At 39.2% G+C, this 25,981-nt stretch overlaps 7 protein-coding genes across 9 annotated transcripts; 3 read left to right on the top strand and 4 right to left on the bottom strand.

Annotated features, from left to right (window-relative positions):
- The first annotated feature begins 5,525 nt into the window (after positions 1-5,525).
- Positions 5,526-8,829, top strand: LOC126801222 (soluble inorganic pyrophosphatase 4). Of its 3 annotated transcripts, none has more exons than XM_050528701.1 (9): positions 5,526-5,725; positions 6,845-7,042; positions 7,142-7,170; positions 7,423-7,488; positions 7,568-7,675; positions 7,975-8,040; positions 8,110-8,230; positions 8,345-8,426; positions 8,637-8,829. In XM_050528701.1, the coding sequence occupies exons 2-9, from the start codon at positions 6,847-6,849 to the stop codon at positions 8,677-8,679; spliced, it is 711 nt and encodes a 236-aa protein (XP_050384658.1). In that variant the 5' UTR covers positions 5,526-5,725; positions 6,845-6,846; the 3' UTR covers positions 8,680-8,829. The 3 variants fall into 3 exon arrangements, with proteins under 3 accessions (XP_050384658.1, XP_050384660.1, XP_050384659.1); XM_050528703.1 differs by lacking the exon at positions 5,526-5,725 and adding an exon at positions 5,981-6,080; XM_050528702.1 differs by lacking the exon at positions 5,526-5,725 and adding an exon at positions 6,146-6,309.
- Positions 8,830-9,491: 662 nt separating this feature from the next.
- LOC126797580 (uncharacterized) lies at positions 9,492-11,811 on the top strand. Its single transcript, XM_050524232.1, has 2 exons — positions 9,492-10,222; positions 11,397-11,811. The coding sequence occupies exons 1-2, from the start codon at positions 9,588-9,590 to the stop codon at positions 11,401-11,403; spliced, it is 642 nt and encodes a 213-aa protein (XP_050380189.1). The 5' UTR covers positions 9,492-9,587; the 3' UTR covers positions 11,404-11,811.
- On the bottom strand, positions 11,747-12,501 carry LOC126797581 (uncharacterized). Its single transcript, XM_050524233.1, has one exon. The coding sequence runs from the start codon at positions 12,318-12,320 to the stop codon at positions 11,757-11,759; it is 564 nt and encodes a 187-aa protein (XP_050380190.1). The 5' UTR covers positions 12,321-12,501; the 3' UTR covers positions 11,747-11,756.
- Positions 12,502-13,357: 856 nt separating this feature from the next.
- On the top strand, positions 13,358-13,901 carry LOC126797582 (probable histone H2B.3). Its single transcript, XM_050524234.1, has one exon. It carries the CDS (start codon positions 13,385-13,387, stop codon positions 13,793-13,795), a length of 411 nt encoding a protein of 136 aa, XP_050380191.1. The 5' UTR covers positions 13,358-13,384; the 3' UTR covers positions 13,796-13,901.
- Positions 13,902-15,265: 1,364 nt separating this feature from the next.
- LOC126797322 (histone H2A) lies at positions 15,266-16,941 on the bottom strand. The gene is made up of 2 exons (XM_050523967.1): positions 16,692-16,941; positions 15,266-15,717 (listed from the first exon to the last, which is right to left on the bottom strand). The coding sequence occupies exons 1-2, from the start codon at positions 16,899-16,901 to the stop codon at positions 15,472-15,474; spliced, it is 456 nt and encodes a 151-aa protein (XP_050379924.1). The 5' UTR covers positions 16,902-16,941; the 3' UTR covers positions 15,266-15,471.
- A 1,514-nt stretch (positions 16,942-18,455) lies between these two features.
- Positions 18,456-20,474, bottom strand: LOC126797321 (uncharacterized). Its single transcript, XM_050523964.1, has 3 exons — positions 20,273-20,474; positions 19,614-20,099; positions 18,456-19,113 (listed from the first exon to the last, which is right to left on the bottom strand). Exons 2-3 carry the CDS (start codon positions 20,082-20,084, stop codon positions 18,700-18,702), a joined length of 885 nt encoding a protein of 294 aa, XP_050379921.1. The 5' UTR covers positions 20,085-20,099; positions 20,273-20,474; the 3' UTR covers positions 18,456-18,699.
- A 1,079-nt stretch (positions 20,475-21,553) lies between these two features.
- LOC126796790 (arginine biosynthesis bifunctional protein ArgJ, chloroplastic) lies at positions 21,554-25,901 on the bottom strand. Its single transcript, XM_050523516.1, is given in 20 exon segments — positions 21,554-21,703; positions 21,895-21,965; positions 22,320-22,465; positions 22,536-22,613; positions 23,047-23,109; positions 23,211-23,333; positions 23,472-23,558; positions 23,642-23,722; positions 23,825-23,856; positions 23,859-23,893; positions 24,040-24,099; positions 24,253-24,320; positions 24,412-24,462; positions 24,631-24,675; positions 25,049-25,122; positions 25,233-25,343; positions 25,346-25,355; positions 25,445-25,543; positions 25,634-25,686; positions 25,889-25,901. Coding segments are annotated over 20 exon segments (1,383 nt in total). The 3' UTR covers positions 21,554-21,620.
- Between the last annotated feature and the right edge of the window lie 80 nt (positions 25,902-25,981).

The raw sequence follows: 25,981 nt of genomic DNA, 5'->3' as shown, positions 1-25,981 counted from the left end.
TGTAATTTATATATCTAATTTGTTTAAATATGTAGCATTATTTACATCATTTGTTTTAATATATCTAATTTGTTACATTATTTGTTTTATCTAATTTATTTAAATTATGTAATTAAAAAGTACCTAATATAAGTTTTTTACATCAGGAACGACAAGCTCAATCATGTTACTATAATGCCAAGAAGAAAAAGTTTACACACTTTGAATGTTGGGAAGTGGTTAAAGATCATCCATCTTTCGTTGCGGTGCTACCTACTACTCCGTCTCCATATGCAAGTAGTTACCACGGTACTCCTTCCGCAACTGAATCATCTCCAACCATCAATTTGGATGACGACCAATTGAATGAGACACCTCAAAGCAACACGGCAGCTCCATCGAGTCCACCTAGACCAATGGGAACCAAGGCGGCAAAGGAAGCTAGGCGCCAAAAGAAACATGGTAAGACTCATATTGAGCAACGGGTGGAGGTTTTGCATATCATTGCAAGTGACCAAGCATCATGGCATACCAAGATGCTAGCCCATAATGAAAGTGAGCTTAATTATTATGCGAAGTACATAGACATTCAAAAGCGGAAAGAAGCAAGGGTGGAAGAAGAGTTATGATTGAAGAAACAAGAGAATGACACAAGGATCATGACAATGGATTTGGAGGCTATGACCCCAATCTCGAAAATGTATTTTACCAAGAGGAAACTAGCAATTCTTAATGAAGTAGAAGCTAGTCAAGATCAACATACCGATGAAACATATTCGGATTGTTATCACCCAAGTCGCGTGCTTTTTCCATAGTAGTTATAGTATTGTACTAAGAATAAATATGGGCTTAGCTCGTCATTTTATGTAATTTAAATTTTTCGAGAAATAAAATGCAATTTATTTATTAAGTTGAAATTGAAATACATATTAAATTAAAACACATACTGAAATCAAACACAAGCTTAATAATTAAACACAAACATCATGAAAACACACAATAAAACATATTTAAAGTATTTCACCGGTTTCCACTCTCCAAATGTGTTTCACCAAGTCTCTCTAGAGCTCTCGATGGATGTAAGCGAATTCGAGATCGGCAACACGGTCGTGAAACCGTTGTATATTAGCTCAATCTCTACTGATTGGCTCAAAAAGAACTCGATTCCCTTGTGCATTCACCGACCCATCATACCCCCGGAAAGCCCTCGATGGGTTTTGCAAGTCTTCTTCTTCTTCCTCATCATCCACATACTTTTCCTTAACAATCATGTTATGCAATATAATGCAAGCTAACATGATGGTAGTCATTACCGATTTGTGGTGCAATGTACAACTATGACGTATAATTGCCCATCGAGATTGCAAGATGCCAAATGCCCTCTCCACATCTTTCCAGTATGCCTCTTGTTTCTTTGTGAAGAGTTTATCTTGCGGCGTCTGGGGATTGAAAATTGTTTTGACAAATGTATAGTACCTTTGATATATTCCGTCAGCCAAATAATAAGTTGTGGTGTACCTCTGTCCGTGGACTTTGTAGACGACAGTTGGGCCTCTTCTGGCAAGGATCTCTGGGAAGTGGGAACACATTTGATAGGTGGAGCACATTAATGTCATTTTTAGCTCCAAGACACCCAAAAAAACTGTGCCATATCTACGTATCATACGAGGCCACTGCCTCTAGGATAACCGTTGGGCGACCCTTTCGCCCCGAGTATGCCCCTTGATAGGCGGTTGGGCAGTTCTTCCACTCCTAATGCATGCAGTCGATGCTTCCAATCATACTTGGAAAACCTCGGCGTTCGCCTTTAGCTAGTAGTCGCGTGAGGTCTGTCCGTGTTGGACTGCAGAGGTATCTTGGACCATAGAGATGAACCACTTGGCTGCAAAACTCCTTCATACATTCCAGGGTAGTCGATTCCCCCATCCTTGTAATTTCAGTACACTGATCTGCGGCTGACCCGTACGCTAGCATTCGTAGAGCCCCGGTCATCTTTTGTTGGGGAAGTAGCCCTAGCAAACCAGTGGCGTCTTTTCTTTGATGCCAAGACATGTCGTCGTTGTAGAGGTCCGTCATGATAATGTTGAATCGGTCTCTGCTCATCCTGTACCTCTGACGAAAGTCTTGAGTGTCGAAAATTGGACGTTCGATGAAGTAATCTTCCATGAGATTGCGTCCCATGGATAGCCTCTGACGTGGCTTATTCGGTTTTTTACCGCGACGTGAACCTCTTGGTCATGTTGATTCATCACCGTGTTGTGCTTCCGCCATGACCACCTGATTCACGAATGATTGCTCCATATCGTCATCCTCTTCTTGTTGACGTTGTCTCCGCTTGAAAAAATTGTGGAAGCTGAAAGGATTCATCAGAGTGATGAACAAGGAAATGTTGCTAAGTGTTTAGATTGAAGGATGAGTTATATGCTCGGATTCTTCACAATGGTGTGAGTATAGAATGAGTGATATTAGCCGTTTTATAGCAAATTGGTCGAAAATCTTATCAGAAATTTGGTCAAATTATTTTGCCGACAGTGACACGTGTCAATTCTCTACTAGTCGAAATCTTATCGGAAATCTGCTCCAATTATTTTACCGACAATGACACGTGGCATTGACACCTGTCAATTATCTATTAGTCGAAAATCTTATCGGAAATTTTGGATAATATCGTGTCGGTAATGACACATGGCACATTATTATTAGTTGTAAATATATCTGGTAAAAAAAATTAATCATTTCACAACAAGACAATATTGAATTGCTCAACCAAATTGTAAATGGGTGTGTGAAAAAATCGATTTGCTTGAACAAAATATGAAATCGATTTGCTCGAAGCAAAATTTGCTTCTGGGACCACCTTTTGCTTGAGCAAAATCATTTTATGGGTACGGATGCGCTGAAGGAGGAGAATTCGAAGAGTGATTTGCTAGTAGTTTTGATTCGCCCATTTGCGCAATGAAAGTGCACCACACGAGATTGTAACTAACATTCGTACTTTGTTTCTTCCTTTCACTTCCTTTCCGGAGGATTTGATTGATGTTACATTTCCTTTTGGTTCTATTCTGCACATAGTTACGTAGATTTAATGCCTAGTCATTTCACATACTCCGATATGAAACTTATCTTATAAGACGTTGTAAATTAGAAAATCTAAGTTAGAAACCATGAGTTACATCGATCACTCATATTTTCCACCTGTAAATGGGAAAATACACTTTAAACATGTACAATTTGACTAATTAATTATATCTTTGCCCAAAAAGTACAACCTCACATGTTTTGTTTCGAGTAAAGTTTACTGAACTATCTTTTCATGGTACATGTATTCCACCTTATGTGAGAGCTAATGTGGCACAAACACATCATATAATGAAATGTTGTGATATGTATTAGCTGCGACGTTAGGGGTGATGAGTAAATGTTATGTATTTCAGACGAAAGTATTTTTATTGAAAATAAACAAGATAACATAAGTACATAACACATAAATGACTTGTTATATACATTAACTCGTCACTCTCCATTACTCTTAGCACATTGCCCATGAAATGGCCTAATTTAGCATATTGTCGCTTGCTCAATCACTATTGATCAGCCGTCATCATCTAGTTGGTTCAAACTTTCATTTTAAGTATTCAAACAAAATCGTCCATGTAGTTTACACAAGTGCCTTGAGAGCACTTCTAACTCATGATATTTCTTTTTTCCTTTGGTCTTTGGACAAAGTTTACAACTTTATTCTTCTTTACTCAAAGAGCTTCATGAACATAATTGCTTTGGATCATAACAACAAAATTAAACCGCGACTTTAGTTCCCCATTCTTAGATAAATGACCCCAAAAATGTATTCAACGATCCAAACGATTTGGTTATAAGTTATAACTGCGTCTGTGTCAAAAAGATTACATTATCTAATTTAATAACTCAAAGTAATTAAATTAATTTTTCCTAAAAAGGACATGGAATGATCCTAAGAATGCTACTTAGATGCCTGCTAAAGTGCTAAGAGGAATCTTGTTTTGTCGGTAAGGAAAATCAAGCGCAGAAACTTCAAAATTTGGATGCATCTTTAACGCCAAAAGAATAAAAATGAAGCAACAGGTTCTGAAAAGGAAAACTGGCGTTTGAATCCCGAAGTATCGATGCTTGCATGATAAGGAAGAGTCCAAGTGAAATTGTGCTACTAAGATTCTTATGCCAAATGCTATTAGGACGAATCGATGAAGATACCATATATATCTTCCTCTTTGGCCACTTTTGATTGCATCATTCTCATATATTTGTGAAAGTGGTCGAAGAAAATTAGTCGCGATGGTAACTGTTAAATCTATATTAATGTAAATGCGACTTCCCTAAAGTTAATGATGCAAACATTGGTTGTATTATAGCAACCTAAGAAGCCATTATCTTTTAATCGGTTGATTTGGCTCCTCTAAAGCAAACGATTGTATAGCGAACTCGTGATATGCACTAATTGAGAATGTCAATTACGTATCCAATCTTCCTTCAAAATCTAACAATTGTGTAGTGATCTATTGATACACAGTAATCTCGATTATATCCTATCAAATCTCATACTGATAACTATTTTCATTAATGTTAATGCGAACTTTTTGAATAAATGCGACGACACTAAATTTATACACATAAACATAAATTTCATCCTTCATTTTCTTGCGTGGTAATTTATTGTTCAATTATTCAAAAGCTCTTGTGACACTACTGTGATAGTTAACGAGGAGACCATTCTAACATGACATAATCGAGATCTATGCATATGACTCACGTATTCGTTAATTATAATCGCAGTAGGTAATTCTAATTTGCTAATTTTTTGCTTATATTAAGTGAGAAAGCAATAAGATGACTCGATGAACCCTAGTTGAGAACAAATGGTACGTAGTTGGCTGGCTGCCATGAAGAACAAGTCCTCGTACATTGACAAGGTCAAGTCACGTTCAGTAAAACCATGCTGAATATGTTCTAGATGAAAATTGACCATTGGCCACGTCAATCAAAATATCCCAACGTAAGTATGAACGGTAATAAATAAAATAATCGCCATACCCGAAGTCAAAGAGAATCTAGAATTACCTAAAATAACAAAGACCGGTAGGTAAAAAAGTCAATCTTCCTTTGGGGAAGGAGTAATGGATAGGCATTCCTACGCACACACCTCTTCCGCACAATCCACATGCCCAAGGATAAGGGAAGCCGTCCCCTCTCATTCCTCCACGTTGCTTCTACGACACTCCTCCCCCACCAATCTCCACCCGCCTCCCGGGCCCACTGCCGACCTGGCACCCCGCGCATAAGGCCTGCACCGTAGCGTACCTGATTGCAGCGCATCACCACTCACCGTCGAGAGGAAAAGAGATGCGCCACACGACCGTTAGGACACCGTCTTTGTCCGGTGGTGGGGTCCATCGTGGGGCCAATGAGGTGGTGACACGTAAGGAGGAAAAGGTCCAGTTGGATACACGTTATATTCGGTTGGGCGGAATATGCGGGATGCGATAAAGCATTTTACACAGCGAAGTTGCTTGTTTAAGTTGTGGGTATTTTTGGGGCCTTTAAATGGGAGAGAAGAAAGAGAGCGGGAACAAACACACACGTACAGCTCTCCTCTCCTTATTGCTTTCCTCCTCTACTTGAGCGCCTCCCCCATAACTCCCATTTCCTCTCTCTCCTTTTTGAGATCTGCGTTATTCTTCGTCTCCGGCGAGTTGCTCCGATCGTTTTGCAGGTGTGTATTTCTTTTGCTTGTTTTTCTTCTCCGGAGGCTTGATTGTTCAATCGCGTTTTTAACAGAATTTGTGCCTGATTTTAGCGTCGTTTTGTTGAATTTGTGTTGCATTTTGAGCTGATTCTTGCGTCGTTTTACTGTGATTGTGGATCTGTTTTTTTTTGTTGAGTGCGTTTTTTTTTGTAGCGCGGTTTGTCTCTTAGTTTGCGTCTTTAGTATGTTATATGTAATATTGAAAATGATATTTGTGAGATCAGAGGTGTTGAGAGGTGGCAGTGTTTTTGGTGTGACGACTGTTCACGGAGACTTTGTGTTGGTGTGGATTATAAGCTATTTTCGTAATTTCACAGCTAAGGTTAGGCAGATCTGGCTCGTTTTCGCTGTATATTTTAGATTAAAAAAATAGGTGTCGGTGCTGTTGCGTTTGCTCGGAGACTCGGTTTAGTGTTGAACACACGCTTATGCTGGAAACTTTTTACCTGAATTTTCTTTGATATAATTTGGATTTTGCAAGTTGAAATTTAGATTTTGGAAGTGAAAACAGTATTTTACAATTTTGAGGCGGTTGGAATCTGTGGTTTTCGGTGCGTAATTTTGACCTTTTGCTCTGCTTATCATCTCCTAAAATAATTTTGGATCTGATAGCTGAGGTCCTTTACATAATATATTAGTTTTATGTGATCTTCAGATTTTTAGTGCTTTATCTGTTGTGCATCATGAATGTGTTTATATGTTGCCCGAACAATGAAACTGTTGCTATGCTGTAATAATTTGTGCGTGGGAAGAGAGGGAGAAACGCTAAAGAAGATAGGAAGTAAAGCGTTTCTTAAAAGTTAGTTAGATATCTTGTTGCTTGATCCACAATGCCATGTGTTCGACAACTGATACTTGTCAATTGAAGCTTATTCGAGTAATTTGTCAGATAGACTAACATAGTGTACATATTTGTTGCATTTGTGTCTATAATTTTGTTAGTTGACTTTTGACATTTGGGAGTTGTATGAAATGCTTGAAAGGCATGATACTTGTTTAACCAATTTCACAAACTTTGCTTTGTCGAATTGCTGATAGCATTTAAGTAGTTTGGCTTTTGTGAACTTAATGTGTTTGATCTTGTAGTGATGGCTCCACCCACTGAGGCTACTCAGACAGTTACTGAGATTCCCCAAAAAGTTATGGAAATTCCCCAAAAGGTGGCTGATGCTCCTAAGAAGGGTAACAACCATTATTCCTCGCATCCACCTCTTAATGAGAGGATACTGTCTTCAATGACCAGGAGGTCTATTGCCGCACACCCTTGGCACGATCTTGAAATTGGTAAGTGCTTACCTTATTGACCTCTGTTAACCATTTGAGCCTGCTGTCTTTCTTAAGTTGTTATTAACCTATGTGTACACCTCTGTTATGCAAGTGCAGGCCCTGGAGCTCCAAAGATCTTCAACTGTGTAAGTACTCATAATCATCTGATCCCTTATATTTTATATAATTTTGTTATTATATATCTGCTGATGTGCCTGTCCAAAATTTTCACTTGCCAGGCCTGTGATAAACTCATGTTAACTAAATAATTTATGGATTGTCAGTACAGTTCAAATCCCAGTTTAGACAGAACTTGTTCAGAAGAATGGTCAAATTATGATTTACATTACTTTTGGATCCTACTCACCATTGTCCTCCTGGAAACAAAATCCATGCAGGTTGTTGAAATTGGAAAAGGAAGCAAGGTGAAATATGAACTTGACAAAAAAACCGGACTTATCAAGGTAAATATCTGTGCCACTTAACGTCTGGTTCTCTTGTATAGGTAATATGAGATTGCTAATCAGTGATTGTATTGCACAGGTCGACCGTATACTGTACTCATCTGTTGTCTACCCCCACAACTATGGCTTCATCCCTCGTACACTTTGTGAGGACAATGATCCTTTGGATTGCTTGGTTATTATGCAGGTAATCTACGCTTCATTTCTAGATGCTTGTGGAGTTTTTATTTGTGCATCACACAGTGGAATCCTTTGAAATTTTCGTTGACAAGTTGGTAAACATGTATATTATTTAAATCTTATGTATTCCGTCGAATAAAATCATAATTTTGTCCTATAAATATACACTTGTAGAAAAGGGTTTGTGGGATACCACCTTTAACCCATGCTTAAGTTGCGCTTGTGAAATAATGATATCAGAATTGTTTGTGTATTTGGAAGTATTTGTTCTTATCTAATCTATATTCATTCTGCAAAATCTGACAGGAGCCAGTTCTTCCTGGATGCTTTCTTCGGGCTAAAGCTATTGGCCTGATGCCCATGATTGATCAGGTACATATTCAGATAGAAATTGTTGACTTCTTATACTTTTCACATGTTTCTAAATTCTTATAAAAACAGGGTGAGAAAGACGACAAGATCATTGCTGTTTGTGCTGATGATCCTGAATACCGTGACTACAATGACATCAAGGACTTACCACCACATCGTTTGGCTGAGATCCGTCGCTTTTTTGAGGACTGTATCCTTCTTGAAAATTTACTTGGATTTAAAGTATATCTTGATAATTATGTTCAATTTTCTTTCTCCAAAGATTTACAAATGTAAAATGTTTCCTCAACCAAAACAAAAACAGACAAGAAAAATGAGAACAAGGAGGTTTTAGTTGATGACTTTCTTCCTGCATCTGCTGCCTTTGAAAGTATCCAGCAGTCAATGTAAGTTAATGACTTGATGTTTCTACCCTCATAAACTGGTTAGATAATTATGCTTCCATTAAAGAGGTTTTAGTGGTTCAAGTTTTCTTCAGTTTCTTATTGTTCAATTTGCATGCATCATAATCTAAACTCAATGTGCACATCGCGTATCCTTGGATACATTCATAGAGTATGTTCTTAATCTCTCAACATTGTTGTTGTGATGTATAGGGATCTGTATGCGGACTACATTGTGGAGAGCCTCAGGCGGTAGTTTGTGCGAGCAATGAATCCTCAGTGTTATCCTATTATATTGTCCTTATCTTTGTAATGGTGATGATGATGAAAATAACTCTACAAATTAGTCGTTTTTGCATACATACATTGTTCGCAATATATATATGCCTATACTACGATTTCTAGATGTTAATTTGCCTATATAACAAGTATCAAGTATTATATACAGTGGTGAGTGGTGAATGTTGAAAGGCATAGATCTGTTCTCCATTTTTTTGTATTAGCCGATCATGGGTTTCAGGCAGTCACAAAGCGAAGATGTTACGGTTAATCATAAAATGAATGTATTCTTTATATATGTATTCTTTAATTTCTTTGTGTAATGAAGCAATTGTCACTGTTCTTTTATAAAAACGTCACAGAACTCGAATCAAATTTCAAAAATTTGGACATGACTGCTTCAAAGCTATATATATATTTTTATAATCGGTTCTTAGCACTGTTAAATCATTTTTCGACACTACTTTCACCATCTTTTGTGCCCTTTAGAAGTTATACGTGCTAAACATTGTATCACAATTTGCTAATAGGAATCAAATCTTCCTACTGTCACAATCTCTTGAATGTGCAACTTTTACATTCAGTAACGCGCAGAATTATAGGAAAGCTCTTGCTCAACCGGTCAGTCGAGAGTTGGTAAGAGTGGGCGAATTGTGGACTGTAACTATTATGAGAGAGCCTACAATCCAAAGCGAACATAACCATCCACGTCACTAAATTGTAGTGTTGCTTATCGTCTCAAACTCCAAATCAAAGAATATACCGAAAATGATGAAAGCCATCAAAAAGTCATAAACCCTCAAAAAACCCTTTCACTTTGTGGGCGATGTCCTCTAGAGCCTAAAACCCTTCACATCAAAATCCCCAACCTCAAAAAACGCGACCATGAGCTCCTTCAGCAGCACCACCAACTTCGACAACCTCATGCTCCAAACCCTCATGGGCCGCCTCCAAATCCGACCCCCACCCACCACCACCTCCACCACCACCTCCACCGCCGCCCACAACCACGCCTTCCTCTCCCAAACCCTCGAAGACCTCCTCTTCGACGCCGCCAACTTCTCCCCCGACGACGACGAGAGCAAGACCCAGCTCGCCCGAGAAGAATCCAAGCTCGAGAGGGACATCATCCGCGTCATCCTCACCGGCAGCACCGACTCCCTCAAGCCCAATTCCGGCCAGGCCGTCACGGTCGGCGAGCACCACATTTGCGTCGGGTTCCACGAGGAAACGGGTTCGGATTATCGGGTCTGGGAGTGGCACGGTCATATTATGCTCTTTGATGAAGAGAATGGTTACACGCCTGAGTATATTTATGGGAATTACTTTGAGAGATTGGCTGGGAAGCGCGGCGGTGGCGGTGGCGGTGAGGAGGTGAAGGAGGAGGAAGAAGAGGAGGAGAAAGAGGTGGTGGGGAATATGGGGCTAAGGGAGTTGATTGATGGTGTGGAGGATTCGGGTCAGGTGAGGATTGTTCATCGGAATATCAATGCCAATGCCGGTTCTACAACTACTACAAGGTTTCTTCTGATCAGCCCTGTCTCGCATTTGCGAACTAGTTTCAAGATGCTTGCAATTGTTTAGAAATGTCTATGCAATTTGATCATGCTACTTGTGTGTTAGTTCAATTGCAATTTTGTGCTCAATAAAATTTAGTTAGCTAAATTCGGAGAAAGGTTACATTCAAGTATTAGTGGCATGATGATGCGTAGATTGTAGTTAGAATTTCTAATAGGTAGGGTTTCTGACTGGACCCTCCTTTGCGTTGTGTTTGACCTGTTATGCATAACTTCTGGTCAGAGGTTGAAGCTTGATTTAACTGATCTAGATCAGGTCGACACCTCAGATATAGGTCATGATTGGACTAGGAGTTCATTGAAGAGATAAGCAAGTGGGATTAGAATTTAACCATAAGAGGCTTATTTGCTCAGGGAGTTCCAGCTTTTGAAGTTTTAAGTATTAATGACAAAGCTAAAGGGGTGTTTTAGAGGCTGAGTAAAAGAAGGTTGACCACCTACTGTCTTAGCTCTGCAGACCTGTTCTCATGAGATTACAGTTTATTGTGAACACAGAAGTATCACCAAGTTCTGTCAATAGGCTGAGGAAAAGAAGTATGACCAAGTATTGTCATTAGACCAGTTATCTTGAATTGACGATGTATGAGGCCTTGATGATTCTGCTGCTACTTGTACCTTGAATTGTCACATTCATTTGCAGGTTTACCATTGTTTTGTTTACACTTTTTATGTCTTGTACCATTCTGGCACCAGTTTTTGCTATCTTAAACATCGGATCTGGCTCCAATCTGGTCAAGTGGATTCGTGAAGTGTTCCGCGACATCAAATGCGGAAATACAGATTGCTGTAGTTGTGATATATATTATGCGATCCTTTCTGCTGTCCTCACCAAAAAAAATTCAGGCCTTCATGTACTTTTTCCTCACAAACTTATACTAACCTGCATTGTTCCCTCTTAATCATTGGGTGCTTTGATTCAATTCTGAATAGTGGGGACACAGTCCACAGAGAAATTGCTTAGGAATCTTTGTTTTGTCATTAAATTTGCATGGTATCTTAGCATTGATATGGTGATCTTAATTGAAGGGTGTGCTTATGATATAGCGTCATGCAAATCATGCCATTCTGCACTAAACTAATATTTTTTGCATGTTCTCTTCTGTCTTTTCTCTTACAGGATTTAGTTGAGACGAAAGGCCTAGGTCACCCATAAGCAGTTTGGAATGTTAATGAGCGAGCTGCATTGAGCTTCTTGTTGCCTTTGGTACTGGAAGTTTGGGATCAAGATTGTTTATCAGTTTACATGGCGCCTGTATGCTGCTTTCTCTAGTTTTTCTTGGGATTTCCAATACTTGTGGACAGTACAAAAGAATGGAAAGAATGGAAAGAATGTATTGTGAAACATATAATCTCTTTATGTAGTTTGTTAGCAGTTTTGACAAACGACTGCATAATCTCTTATATCTTACTATCTTTTACAATACCTGCCATAATGCTGATGGAATAGTATATCCCAGAAGTGTTACGGTTTTTCCTTTCACATTGTCTTCCAGAGTGATAGAAATAGTACCACAATGGCAAGCTCTCCTGCAGCGGCCTCTGTAGTTACTTCACGAGCACTGCTTCCTAAGCGCTGCATGCACACAGTATCATATGCTTCAACGTTTAAATCCGAAGAAAGAAATAGTTCCACCTCATTTACAAATTGTTCAGTTCTTGACTTCTTGTAGCTAGTAAAGGCCTTGCTGCTTCGTTGATTGTCTCTTGAAATTCTCTGTTTTGCTTCAGATGTTTTCGTCTGACCTTTTTTCTCACTCATTAGGGATTTAATCACGCCAAGTGTGTGATGCTTGATGATGTCAACATCTTCCTGAATAAGAGCTTGGATTTCCCTTCTCAGCCGACTTTGGAGCCTAGCAGTTTGGCTGAAGAAACTTGCAGAAATTCCAATAGTCCAATACCGTGATACATCAAAAACATCATTTAGGAAACCTGGTTCAGTATAGTAGCACTTGTAACCTAAACGAACAGTCCCCAGGCCTGGTTTGTCCAAAAACTTGCAGTGCAGAATTCCATATAGTCTAGCATCCTTTGACGGCATGTTAGCTAGGCAAATAGCACTTGAAGAAGTTTCACAATTTGATGCAGAAGGCCCTCCTCCTTAAGTTCTGTCTTTTCATCTGATTTTTTCCTTCTAGTACTTGCTTGTTTTTTTTTTCCTTGCTTAGCTTTTCCCTGTAATTTTTTTGTGTGTTGTTTGCTGTATGTTTGCTCTTCTTGGGTGATACAAGTATCTATTATCACAAAAAAAAAAATCAACTGTACTGAATTTATCATGGTCAATATATGCCTTGCTCTAAGCCTCTAACCACTTTCGGCACAGACGCACAGAAATAATAGCAAGCGCTTCAATCCAATAACCTGCCTCAGCAATATTACTTCTCATCTGCAGTAGAGAAAATGATATTGCAGAAGTATGAGTGCTAAATCAAAATGTCTGCAACTCAACGTCTCAACATACAGGTAAAGAAAGCCTATTATATATTGGAGTGAAATTTTTTCTTTGGAAATGTAATTGAGAGGAAATTATATACCTGTAGCAATATGCATGGGTGCCTCTGGATACTTTTTAACAACACGAGCATGTCGACACCACCTTTTTCCAATCTCCTTTATGAATATGCTACATGAGGCCGTCTACGGTCTTAAACATAACTAAAAATACAGCAAAGACAAATGACAAAACTACTAAGATTTGCTGATTTGGTACATTTCCTTGACTATTTAACTAACAGGGAAAACTGATATCTTGCATGCTATAGCACAGCTTATTATATACCTTCTTCATTGGCGCTACTAGAGCATGAACTTAGCCATTCAGCTTCTCATGTATTTCTTGAAATAGGAAAATCAATTCATTTACCAAAGATTGGTCCGTATCAAATCATTTATATCTCTCTCGCAATCGTGCGGCTGAGAGTGAATACCGCAACAAAATCAACCTCGGTTTTCCAAATCCGCCACGTCACTGATCCTCGTCCTGAACCCCTCCTCCAATCACAACCCACCTCCCCTCCCTATATAAACATTCCCCGCACTCTCCACCGAAACCCCTACATTCACTCTCATTCTCTCTCTCTCTCGATCACCATCATCACATCACCAATGGCTCCGACGAAGGCCGAGAAGAAGCCGGTGGCGGAGAAGTCCCCGGCGGCGGAGAAGAAGCCGAAGGCCGAGAAGAAGATCCCGAAGGAGGGCGGCGTGGAGGTTAAGAAGAAGAAGAAGGTGAAGAAGAGCGTAGAGACCTACAAGATCTACATCTTCAAGGTTTTGAAGCAGGTGCATCCCGACATTGGGATCTCGAGCAAGGCAATGGGGATCATGAACAGTTTTATCAATGATATATTTGAGAAGCTGGCGCAGGAGGCGTCGAGGTTGGCTAGGTATAACAAGAAGCCGACGATTACGTCGAGGGAGATCCAGACTGCTGTTAGGTTGGTGCTTCCGGGAGAGCTGGCCAAGCATGCAGTTTCTGAGGGAACCAAAGCGGTCACCAAGTTTACGAGCTGTTGATTATTTCTTTTGTTTTATTTTTGTTTCGGCGTTTGCGTTTGATATTGTAGCAGTGATGGAGTTTCTGAGTTGTTTGTTTTTCTAGATTGGGATTGACGTCTGGAAACATAATGAAATGGAATTCTGGTTTTGGTTGGGTGCAACCGGAAATGATGCATGCAATAAATTGATGAAAAATAATTGCGTTTTTGATTAAGATGAAGAATGCAAACTATTCAAGTCTGATAAGATAGGGAGGAATTGTTCGTCGTCTAATCATTTTGTTCCAATGAATCTCATTTCAGAATAACGTCGAAATTTCTAATTTGTTGGAGCTCACATTTTGTTTCTTAGACTTTTTATAAATTGAATATTCAGCCATTCAGGGGTATGTGTATATATCTAGCTCTTGGTATGGATGATCAGGCTAAATTGACTTTTTAAAGAAAACTAGAAAATCGAAAACTCATAATTCTTAGCTTAATATTTCTGCCGGAAAAAAAGTATTACGATGAATGAAAGGAAAGGCACTTTCGATTCAAACTCGTTTGCCATCCCGAGTGGCTGAACTGGGAAGGAGTATCTACATGTTGGACATTCTATACTGCATTGGTGTTGAATGCTTTGAGATCATGCCAAGAACATCACTGATCAAAATACTGCAATGCACCCTTGCCCTCACTTTAATTCGCATCGAAGCCTTTTGGTTTCAGAAAAAAAGTTGCATGTCAAATCACTCTTTTAATATGAATCTGAAATTTGGATCGGCAAAACCTTGTAAAACCCCCTCAGAAGTTTCTAAGACTGACTGCATTTTATGGAAGTGATAAAACTTATGGTTTAGTGATAGTGAACTGAAATGGAACGCGCTGCAATAGTGCCATTGTGCCAAAACTTGGGGGCACTAGCTAGCTAGTGCGTCAAGTTGGGAAGGCAAGGCCTTAAAGGATGCTCCTGCTGCTGGTCTAATTCTCGAGGTAAGGAGACTCCATAAGTGATTCTTCTTCTTAACTACGATATTACTGATTAATGCTGCACTCCATGGAGGTTGAAGTGATTGCACCTAAACCGTTTGGTAGTGTCTTAAACACGATACAATTTCCTTCAAACACGTTTTCCATTGAAGCTGACGTTACAGCAGACGCTCTTCGCCAAATTGGTATCGTGATCTGATAGATAGTAGACGCTGGAAGAATGGGCTTCTCCGAACTGACTGCCCCTCATGTTCCAGTGGCTTCTCATTGTAGTCATTTGTTCCAAACATCTTATCTTGGGTTTCAATTAATCTTGTTTGTTCCCAGAAAAAAAAGCAAGTAAATTTGTTACCACTTTATTGTCGATCAAGAATGCTATTTTTGAACTTCAATTGAAAACCTGCTCTCTTCTTTTGTTATCAGCAATTAATTTACTAGAAGCAAATATGAGCAACAATGAAAGAATCATCCCCAAACCTAAAAGAACACTAGTTATAACTGCAAATTTCACAGGCGCTGACTTGAAAGTCGGCAAATTTCATTTGATCTGAAACGAAGGATCAAAGTTCTACAGGAAATGGAAACAAAGTTTGTACAACGATATGAAATCCTAAGCGCATGACGACCCTAGAAATGAGATACAGACACGCAGATTCCATACAGAGAGATACATGACTACGACATACACTACCGATCAGATCAAAGTACTGAGAGATGTTGATCCTAAGCCGCCTTCTTCGGGGACTTGGTGGCTTTGGATGGTGACTTGGGCTCCTTAGCAGCCGTCTTCCCAGTGTTCTTTGGGAGAAGCACAGGGTTGATGTTGGGAAGCACACCACCATGAGCAATTGTCACACCAGCAAGCAGCTTTCCAAGTTCTTCATCATTCCTCACAGCCAACAACACATGCCTTGGGATAATGCGATTCTTCTTGTTGTCTCTTGCAGCATTTCCAGCCAGTTCCAAAACCTAAACAAAACAGTCCATCAGTCATCACCAACTTAAATTACTTGCTTCATGCTATATACAATTGTGCAAAGATGTACTGGATGTTAAATCCCATTGAGAACCCGATTTCGCCACACATAAACTCCATGACATAGACATGCAAAAGTGAAAGCAACTTACTCATCAATCTGGTATTAAATTTACATTCCCCAATCACAGCGATATTATTTCAAGAAAAACAAGAAACGTATACCTGTGGGCCCAGATTTGAATGCGACTCAATGATACGAATATCATCCATTTGTTACGTCTCTACTTGGGGATCATCCTTACAAAAAATCTACCAAATCGGCCATCATCTAGCCATCTAACTATGTCCAGGTGAGTTTCCAAAAGTACGGAAATAACTGCGATAACAACCAAATGGATACCTAATTTCCAATTTCTGCTTACTATGGGCAGAATGATTCCTAAATGGGGATCCATAACAACAGGAAGCTCAGATTCTTGACTCACATTGCCGCGTGGCCCCAGCCATGCAATCCCTTTCTATTCGTATCATAACTCATAAGAGTTGTTAGCAAGATCACTCATCCTTTCCAAAAATTGAGGGAATGCAAGCATGCAACACAATAATCTTAATGCAGGTTTTCAACCCTCTAACTCAGACCTAAGTATAAGCTCAGCTGCATGCTAAACACCTCATATAGCCTATTTTCATGTCAAATTCAAATCATTCATATTTAACTTCATTTCTAAATCCATAAACCTGGTTACAATGTTCTGTTAACAGTTGAAGTAACCTAAACACACCTCTCATCAACCTGAATAGTTCCTCAATCACAAACCCCTAACTCCCCCTCTCAAATTCTCCCACATTTCCAAACCAACCACACAGATCTCAACTCCTAATCCAAAAACACAAACCCTAAAATTTACAAACCAACTGATCACATCAATCAAAAGCAGAGCAGAACCTCAAAAAGTGAAATTACCTCAGCAGCAAGGTACTCGAGCACAGCAGCAAGGTAAACAGGAGCTCCGGATCCGACCCGCTGAGCATAGCGGCCGTTCTTCAAGTACCGGCCGATTCTTCCCACCGGGAACTGGAGACCGGCCTTTGTCGAACGCGTCACCGGCTTCTTCTTGGGACCGCCGGCCTTCCTCCCTCCGGCACCCTTCTTGAACTTGCCTCCGGTCTCCATAGCTCAACCCCTAGAATTCAACAGCGAAAAAAAAGTAATAAAGTGAAAATCTGAGGGGGAGTGGAGTCAGTGGATCATATATAATATACTTGTGTGTGGTTAGAGGATCAACCATGGTTTGGGGGTCGGGGACGGTGGGCCGTTTGATTGGGAGAGATCAACGGCTGTGGATGAAACTGATTTGGCGAGGTACGAGTATGGTGAGGTTTTGAGTAACGGGGGATCGGAATAGTGACATGTGGTCGTGCTTCTTACATGTTTTCCAAGGGGCCGTTTTATTCACAGTTCTACTGTCGTTTTTACTTCTTACTTCATCCTTTTATTTTATTTTTCCTGAAAACTTACTTTTTCCCTTTCTAATTTTAAAACAAATTGGAATTGCTGATCAGAAAAGATTTTTTATCGATGAAGGAAGAAAATTAAATAAAGAATGAAAGAACTCTTACAACTTTTCAATGACTTCCTTTACTCCTGTATAGTGGTAATAAGAGAACTGGTTCGAACTCACAGCTTGTGAAAAACAATTATCTTAAAATAAAGTAGGCTTACACTTAAATTATATGTATCACAAGTTAACTATGTTAATTCCGATACGACCCGATAACACGACTTGAAATCCGCACGAAATAAAGTGGGATGAACCCGCACGATTAGAAAGCGGGTCAGCAGAGGATTAACCCGCCATGACCTGATTATTAATTGGGTCAACCTGTTAACCCGAAATGAACCCGCATGATATGATTAATATAAAAGCAAGCAAAATTATATATAAAAAACATATGCATGACCAATTTAAGAAAGTAGCATCATCTATAATACAGTTTTAATAATTCTTTACTCATTTTGAACTAAAATATAAGTAATAAGATAAATTATTTTACTATTTTATTTAAATATTTATTTTAATTGCTTATTTTATGTAAAATTGCACGATATATATATTAAATAGGTTAAACGGATTAAAAAACAGGTAACTCGTTTAATAAATAAATTGTGTTTGAGTTTAAATTTTTGAAACAATTATTAAATGGATTGGGTTTAAGTTATATTTTATAACACGTAAAACACATTGACCCGACATGACCCATTATCAGCTGTACCACAAGTGTTTAACATACGATAACCGCATAATAGGCTTAAACTTGCATTCTCACACTATAGAACCTCTAGTATTTTCGCACATTACAAAAATAATCACTTTAGATTAAGCTTAAACTTAAATTCTATATACGATAACCGCTCAAAAGGCTTAGACTTGCATCCTCACACTATATAACCTCTGGTATATTCGCACATTACACTTGGATTCAACCTGTTATATTGCGAGTTTCAGATTCTTATTAAAATTAGATTCAGAATACCCTGTTCTGCCACCAGAAAATGGACACTACAGAAAGCTTCCCTGAAAGAACACTATAATTTTCACCCATTTTTCATTACCTGTCCGGATCAAAACCAACCTTCTTAAGCCACTTAATTATCTGTAGAAGTACTAATGACACTTGAAAAACAACAATTTGCAGTTCCAGAAGAACACAATCAAGCTGCCCACAGTTCACATAAAATATATGCATTTCATCATCAGTAAAAATACCAATCCAAATGGCAACAAAAATCTGTTCAACAACACGAGCAATATACATAAACTCAAGAAAGAGAGCACCAGAGTCAGATTTCATGGACACACATGGAGTAGTGGATTGTTACAAGTTTTTCGATCACCAATCAACAAAACCTGTTCGATAAATTATTTATGTACAATGCACGAAGATGAGAGATGCTCCAGAAAATCTATTGCTCACAAGGCCTCCGCAACTGGATAATGCATGTTGGTAAGGGAATCTTTCAAGAAGGAACTCCCACAATAAGAATGTGGCTCTCGGTTGCCAACAAGGTCACCATATTCATCGTTAGTTTCAGTTATCATTTCATGGGAATCCAGGGACCTGTGACTCCTCTCAGATGCCCCACCTTTGCGATATTGCTTCTTGTCCTTTCCTCGTGAATTGTTGCTCCTTTGCCCCTTCTTTCCATCTCTCTTCCAATTTTTCTTGTTTCTAGTCTTCTGCTGTTTGTTTCTATTAACAGTGTGCGACATCAAGGTAACTGGGGGATCATATACATCAGGGGCCCATTTAACAGTGAGCTTTTCAGTAGATAAACCCTCTTTCTCTCTACTGCCTTTCATTGCAGAAAGAAGCTTCAAAGGAGACTACACAAAGTATAAAACAAGATCAATCAATCAGCCCGAGACCTGAGGAAGCTTTTCAATAATTGTACGTTGCATTCCTACAGAGATTGGACAATAGACGTATGCAAATCTGATACCAATATTTCTTCAACATAGCCACCTGAAGCCATCTAAACTACTCTAGATGGCATACAGACCTCCTACCCACGTCAAAGTTATTGATTACATAAGTGTTCTCTATTTAAAGATCAAGTATCATTCATCTTGCAATTTCTCTGAATAATTTAATAAAGGAAAGTAGCTTTATGAAAAATCATGATATTAAGAATAATGTCTTCATTACAAAACGGGAGAGGCTACTAAATATGACTAGGAAGACCAATAAAATAGAGCTCATGATATGCATATTCACATAAACAAAAAGATGTAAACTCAAGATGCTAACAGAAATGAAAATCGGAATCAAAGCATGAAACATAGTATCAAGGAAATAAAGATAGCCCTTCAGATATATAACTTACGGGCAAGGACACCGAGCGTGAGTATCCTTGGATAGTATGTTCCTCCCCAAATAGCCACAGCAGAGCTGTTTCAGGTTCCTCCACTTCCCTATCTGAGGAACCATCAGGAGGCAGCACCTGACTACTAGGAAAGGTTGCACACTTGTTCAGGCACTTGGGCTTGCATTTCCCCTCACGTCCTTCCCCATTTGCGCACATGTTACCCTTCTCCACACCTCCAACATCACCCCTACTACAACCACGTCCCACATCTCCATCAGCTTTAACAGCAGAGGACTCTTTTCCAACACCTCCGCCATTCAACGACTTTTCCCCAACTTCTCTGAGATTCAAAGACTCGTCAAGAGCAGCAACCAAATCCCGGCAGAAAGAGCTGCTCGGATGTTGCGTTTGGTTCGCGGAGCACTGCAAACCCAGAGAGCAGCCTACATTTTCCAACACCGACTTACCACAAAGAGAACTAATGTCCATCTACAATATCAAATTCTGCATAAAATAAAATAAAACCCCAACTTAGCTCAAACTAATTCCATAATATACACAAACCGGCAATTAACTTGACATAAAGCTAAACACATGTTCATCAGCTCATAACAGTTCACAGATATGTAACTAAACCCTAAACAATGAGTCAAAGTACATAAAGCTAAGAACTTCACCTCGTAAATCTGAAGAGCTACAAAACCCTTGAGATCAACAACTCAAAACACCGAAACCAAAAGCTTTCCGGAGAGCCTTAGAGATTCTTGGATCTCAAAACTTGCAACGATATCTCTGCAAAAAGCTTCTAAAAAATCCAAGGGAGAATCCCGGGAACAGTACGAAACACTCTAAGATCCGAACAGATGAAATAAGAAAGCCTAATGTTAACTAAGATTGCCGCGCCGATCACCTTTTTCGAGACGTTTGAGACGATGAGAGCATGAACCGCCGTGAAGAGAAGTCAAAGAAGCGACCGAGGGTCGAAGAAGGAGTTGACTGGGCACCGAAGGCATTCTTAATGCTCTCCGAAACCCTAAGCTCGTTGGATATCCAGATCTCGAAAGCAATAGGCCTACAAGATTTGGGAGGTTAAAAAGAAGCTAGCTTTGTGGTGTTCAGTTGGGAGCAGCACAGACGGGTCGGGTTTCCGGGTCAGAGAGGCATAGTCTGAGGCGGTCGGAGGAATGGATGAGAGGAGATCCAATTGGGGGATTTTGGGGGTTTTGGTTTGGTGTTTATAGGAAGAAGGAGGGATATTTGGGTCAATGGGTCAATTATTATGCCCGAGACAGATGGCGGTTTGTGGGATCGAATCGGGGCCGTCCACGTTGCCTGCGTGGATTTGTATCCGCCGGTCAGTCCAAGAGGGAAGATTTTTAGGTGAGTGGCCGGGTCAACGTTCGACTCACACTTGCGTCTAGATTTTTCGTCTTGGCAAAATTTACGGATAGAACACTTACTCGACGTTTAATCCTTCTATTTTTTTTGTAGCGGAATGAAAATCGGAAATAGATAAATGAGACCAGATAAAGAAGATTTTACCTGGTGAAAGAGTCACGTTTTACTGTTCTTTCCATTTTTACGCCGAACAGATTTCCGAGAAAAACGATTGGGATAAGATAAAAGGAGTGTTTTTACCGCGTCAAAGAGTCACGTTTAATCTATGGATGAGATCAGGTAAGGGTGGTTTTACCTTGTCAGAGAATATGAAAAAACTCTAGGTTAAGTAAATGATCAATTGATCATTCCAGTGTGCACTACTATTCATAGTATGAAGAGCTGTGCAATGGCTAATATTCAAGATAATTACTAAAATTTGAGACTTCAAACAGAGGCTTATTTATTTATTTATTTATGCACATGGTTTAAGCTATTTAAGTTTAACTAGAGGTGAAGTTCTTAATCATAAATTCTTAAGAGACTGAATACTATATGCCTGTGCAAAAAGGCTGCGAGTGTTCCACATTCAAGTCTATGGACTGCTTTGGATTGAAAACGATTAGTGTAACTAGAAAATGAGTAAATCTATGTTGTGTACTCGGCATTGATTTTGACATAATCGCAGCTCAGGTCACAACCCCAGGCTTGGCCACGTCCCGGTCCATCACCTGTTGGGAAGGAAGAGGCATATCAGAAACGATGAGAGTTGTGAAAAAATGAAAGGAACTACAAAGCGAGTTGATGTTTGAGGTTCCTGTCAAACTAGTTCTCAGGCAGATAAAAGAAATATTGCATCTATGTTTGCTAGGTCCAACCAGACATTAACTTTGCATAAGCTAAACACTGATCAGAAACTTACCTACAGCTACGTTGATTACAACTGTGCCATGGATCTCACCGGCTTTCCTGAGGTAGGCACTAGCCACATCCCTGAAAAGAAATCCAAATTGAATGATGTATTAGCTGTCGCACAAACAGCAACCAACACTTCATAATTGAGCCCAATTGAACGATAAAACATTTCCAATCAAGTGTGAAATAGTCCACTTGGAACTTCATCACACAAGTACTTGTGGTACAAAATATTCATGATTTGTTCCAAAAATAAATATCTCCAATTGGAATGGTACACAAGTTCTATGTGGTGACCGGCATTATATGTATGTAGTCCAAATAAGTTAGAGAAGTAGCAATATGGCACAAATATGTAACCAAAAGAACTTAGTTCTTTGCCTAGTCCAAATATTTGATAGAAAAAAAATGAACAAGAATTCTTTTCGTTACCTGTCAAACAATTGTGGCTCCCCACCATCCATCAGCAGCGTATCCCCTAGCAATACTCGAAGCCTAGTTTGATCAAAAGAAATGCCTGCATAGCCGGCTGCAGCGGCTATGCGTCCCCAGTTTGGATCTCTTCCATATACTGCAGCATGTTGACATTTCAAAAGTCAGTAAATATTGAATATATAAACATCAAAAGATAGAGTTGGGATATCATGCCTTGACAAGTGAAGAAGATGCCACAGACCGCGCAATCTTTGCTGCTTCAGCCTCACTGCCTGCACCAGTCACTGTGACCTACAAATCTAAATATGTGTTATGATTTATGAAAGTTATGAAATTTTATACGGAATACATCAACTAAAAAGAGCACAGATAATTTCACATCTAGTACTCACGTACAAGCAACTCTTACTGCGCTTCTTAACTCACAAGATATAAATTTCAAATACCAAATTCAAAAGAACAGCAAACCTACAACAACTAGGAAAATTGCAATGTGGAAAACATCTTGATGGCTAAGATTAAGTTGCAAATGAAATGGATAAAAACCTAGAGGATCACAAAATATTTAAGTTTGATCATTTAAAAAGTCACAATTTAGCTTCAGATCTCAACTCCTACACACTTCTGTTCTAATTGCTTAGCTTTTAGTTAAACTCAGAAGAAAAGTTATTACACTATTAATTGATGTCCAGTTACTATAAATGTCCTTCAAAAGATTGCTAACCTCAATTAGGCAGGTTGCGCCTTCTCCATCCCAAGCTATTGATTTGGCAAGACCTTGCATAACCTGAAAAATGAATAGATTACGATTTAGATAAACCAAATCACAAGAATTGAAGCTGAAGACTTAATTTCAAGCAAGGTACAGTCAAATGATGATAATCTCACCACATCAAGGCATGCTTGAAGTTGTACTGCCTCATTACTGTTAAAGGTTGATATCTTGGTTGATCCAGATAATCCACTAGCTAAGGCAATGACAGTATCATTGGTACTGGTATCTCCGTCTACCTGCAGCAAACCATACCTCAAGTGGGTTATCACACTAAGAAACAAATTGCAACAAGGTGGGAAATAGTTGCACCATCTTAGGTATAGCCTCACTAAATTATGATAAGCAATCAAGTTAGGAGCACTTTCTCTACGTACTGTTATCTGGTTGAAACTCCTATTCACAGCAATTTGAACCATTTTTCTCCATACAATGCTGCTAACCACGGCATCAGTTGTTACTACCTGTTCCAGCTGATATTATTATTCTACTGAGCTGATGTTTTATGCTACTCAACAACATCAACAAAGCATCAGAAGACACATACACCAAGCATGGTAGCCATATTTGGGTGGATCATCCCAGAACCTTTTGCCATTCCCCCAATTCTAATGCTTGTCCCTCTAACCTGATGAGTTCACAAGCTTCTGTTATGATTGATTGGTTTCTAGGATGGTCATAACTAAAATGGAACAGGATATAATCTTCTCAAGACAGAGCTATTACAGACCTGAGATTGAATTGCTACACTCTTGCTAACAAGTCAGTAGTCGTGATTGCAACTGCTGCATCATCTGCTCTGCAGACCAAGACCAACTGACTCATTAATCCCCTTTGCCTCACAACAAAGAAGTATGTTAAAGAACTAAATGGGAGGTACTGGGGAAAATATAAACAAACAGGTAATTAATGCAAGATAATATAAGTTGATAAAATAACATTTACCCCTTAGTTTCGGGTGATAGTGATTTCACCAGGTTGGGTAGAGACTTTAAAAGTCCTTCCGGCATATCAGACCTAGAGAATGAATCATTGTTGTACACAACAGGTAATATAATAATATGTCTACAAAATATTCAACAATATTTTAACTGATATTTTTACCAATATTTTGATTAGCATAATAAGAAAATAGGGATGGAGTTAATATATGTTACCTTTTTTATTCTATGTCCAATCACTCCAGTTGATTCAATCAGTACTTCCTCTGGCCTTATTTGAAGTAGCTAGACGACAAAGATTCAGAATTACATTGAAATTTTCAAACCAGCCTTTCCAGGAATTTCTAAGAGATCTGTCACCCTAAATGTTACATACTTTAGCAAGGCTGCTGGCACTTTCTAATACATCTTGATAACCTGCATCACCCTGGACAAAATTTGAAGGTTTCTCAGCCATGTACGAACAATTGTAACAGCATATTTGAGAGTGACGCAAATCCCAGATACATGGAGGACAGAATAAAGGATAAACTGAGCAGAGGTATCCTAAAGCTTGATAATGGAAACACAATGAGAAAAGAAAAGATAAGCTTACCGTTGCTGCATTGGCTTGGCCAGCATTTATCAAAACTGCTCGCGCCTAACAAGTTGTAAAGATTTATCGTTAGCAGATATATGACAAACGGAAGACGAAGGATAATTAAACACATTACAAATACATAGACTCTACAAATAAGTTATTTGCCAGAATGACAGAAAAAATTAGTATGCAGCTGATGAGTATCACGCAGGCTTCAAGGTGGATGGATCCTGGAGAGTATGATTATGATTCATCACATAATAAAGCACTCTTATCAGGGTACTGAAAGTTCTAAACTCCACTAAAGGTTAAAATCATTCAAATTAGTTAGTATAAGCAAAAGGGAGACCAATTATTACCCCAAACAACAAATTGATCACTATCATCATCATCGAACAATAGAGTAAAGAAGCATTTAAAGCACCGGGCATACCGTCTTTGAAGTGTTTAATACACTTTTGCAGTATAACACCGGTGCAGCTGCCACTACATTTGTAGTAAATGCTCCTAGAAGTAGAACAAAAACAAAAACACCATGACTATTGATTCGATATATTAATCAGGTCACAATATTATTAATTTGAATTAAAATACAAAAATCAGAAGGCATAGCTCACCAGCAGAAATGGCGTCAACGTCACAGGTCACAAGTGCAAGATCAGGCTTGTCACCTTTGGCGCGCAAGCCGCCATATAAACCCGCCGCTTTGAACCCCTCCGCCGCTGTACTCCGCCGGGAATCTACAAAATCATACTATAATGCATCAAAAAACGACTAGCAACTCAAAAAAGGCAGTGAATCCAAAACGACGCCGTTTAGAGAACTTCACCTGCTTCCAAGGCCCTTGAGGGAGCGAAATCGGAGCCGCCGGAACGTAATTGGCGACTTCAGTTGCGGACATCGAAACGGCGCGAAGCTTGAAGTCCCTCTGAGACGAAACCAAAACGAGCTCAGAATGAAGAAGAGTGATAGATGATTCAGATAGTAAAAAGTTTTGGAGTGAAAAGTAAAAATCGACCTGTGAAGACTGGAATGCAATTAATTTGATGGAGACGCAATGAGGAAGACTATCTGCACTGGAGTCGGAAAGTTACTGTTGAATTTGGTAAACGGCGTGCTGCGGTTCCTGGGTTTACCGACTTTAAAGGGTTTAAACTTTAAACTCAGCTATATATAGTATAGTGGAGCAGCACGTGACCCTGACGCCGCCGGGTAAGAAAGTCCGACCCGCATGCAAATATGGGTTTTGTTTTTTAGAGAAAAAAAAAGTTACAAACTAAAACCATGGTTAATAGTTCCGAAACTTATGAAGAATGTGATTTTTTTTTAAAAAAAAAGATAAATTGGATTTAATCATCACATTCAA

Source organism: Argentina anserina, chromosome 6, assembly GCF_933775445.1.
Source record: "Argentina anserina chromosome 6, drPotAnse1.1, whole genome shotgun sequence".
NCBI lineage: Eukaryota > Viridiplantae > Streptophyta > Magnoliopsida > Rosales > Rosaceae > Argentina > Argentina anserina.
This window is presented reverse-complemented; position numbering and strand designations above follow the sequence as displayed.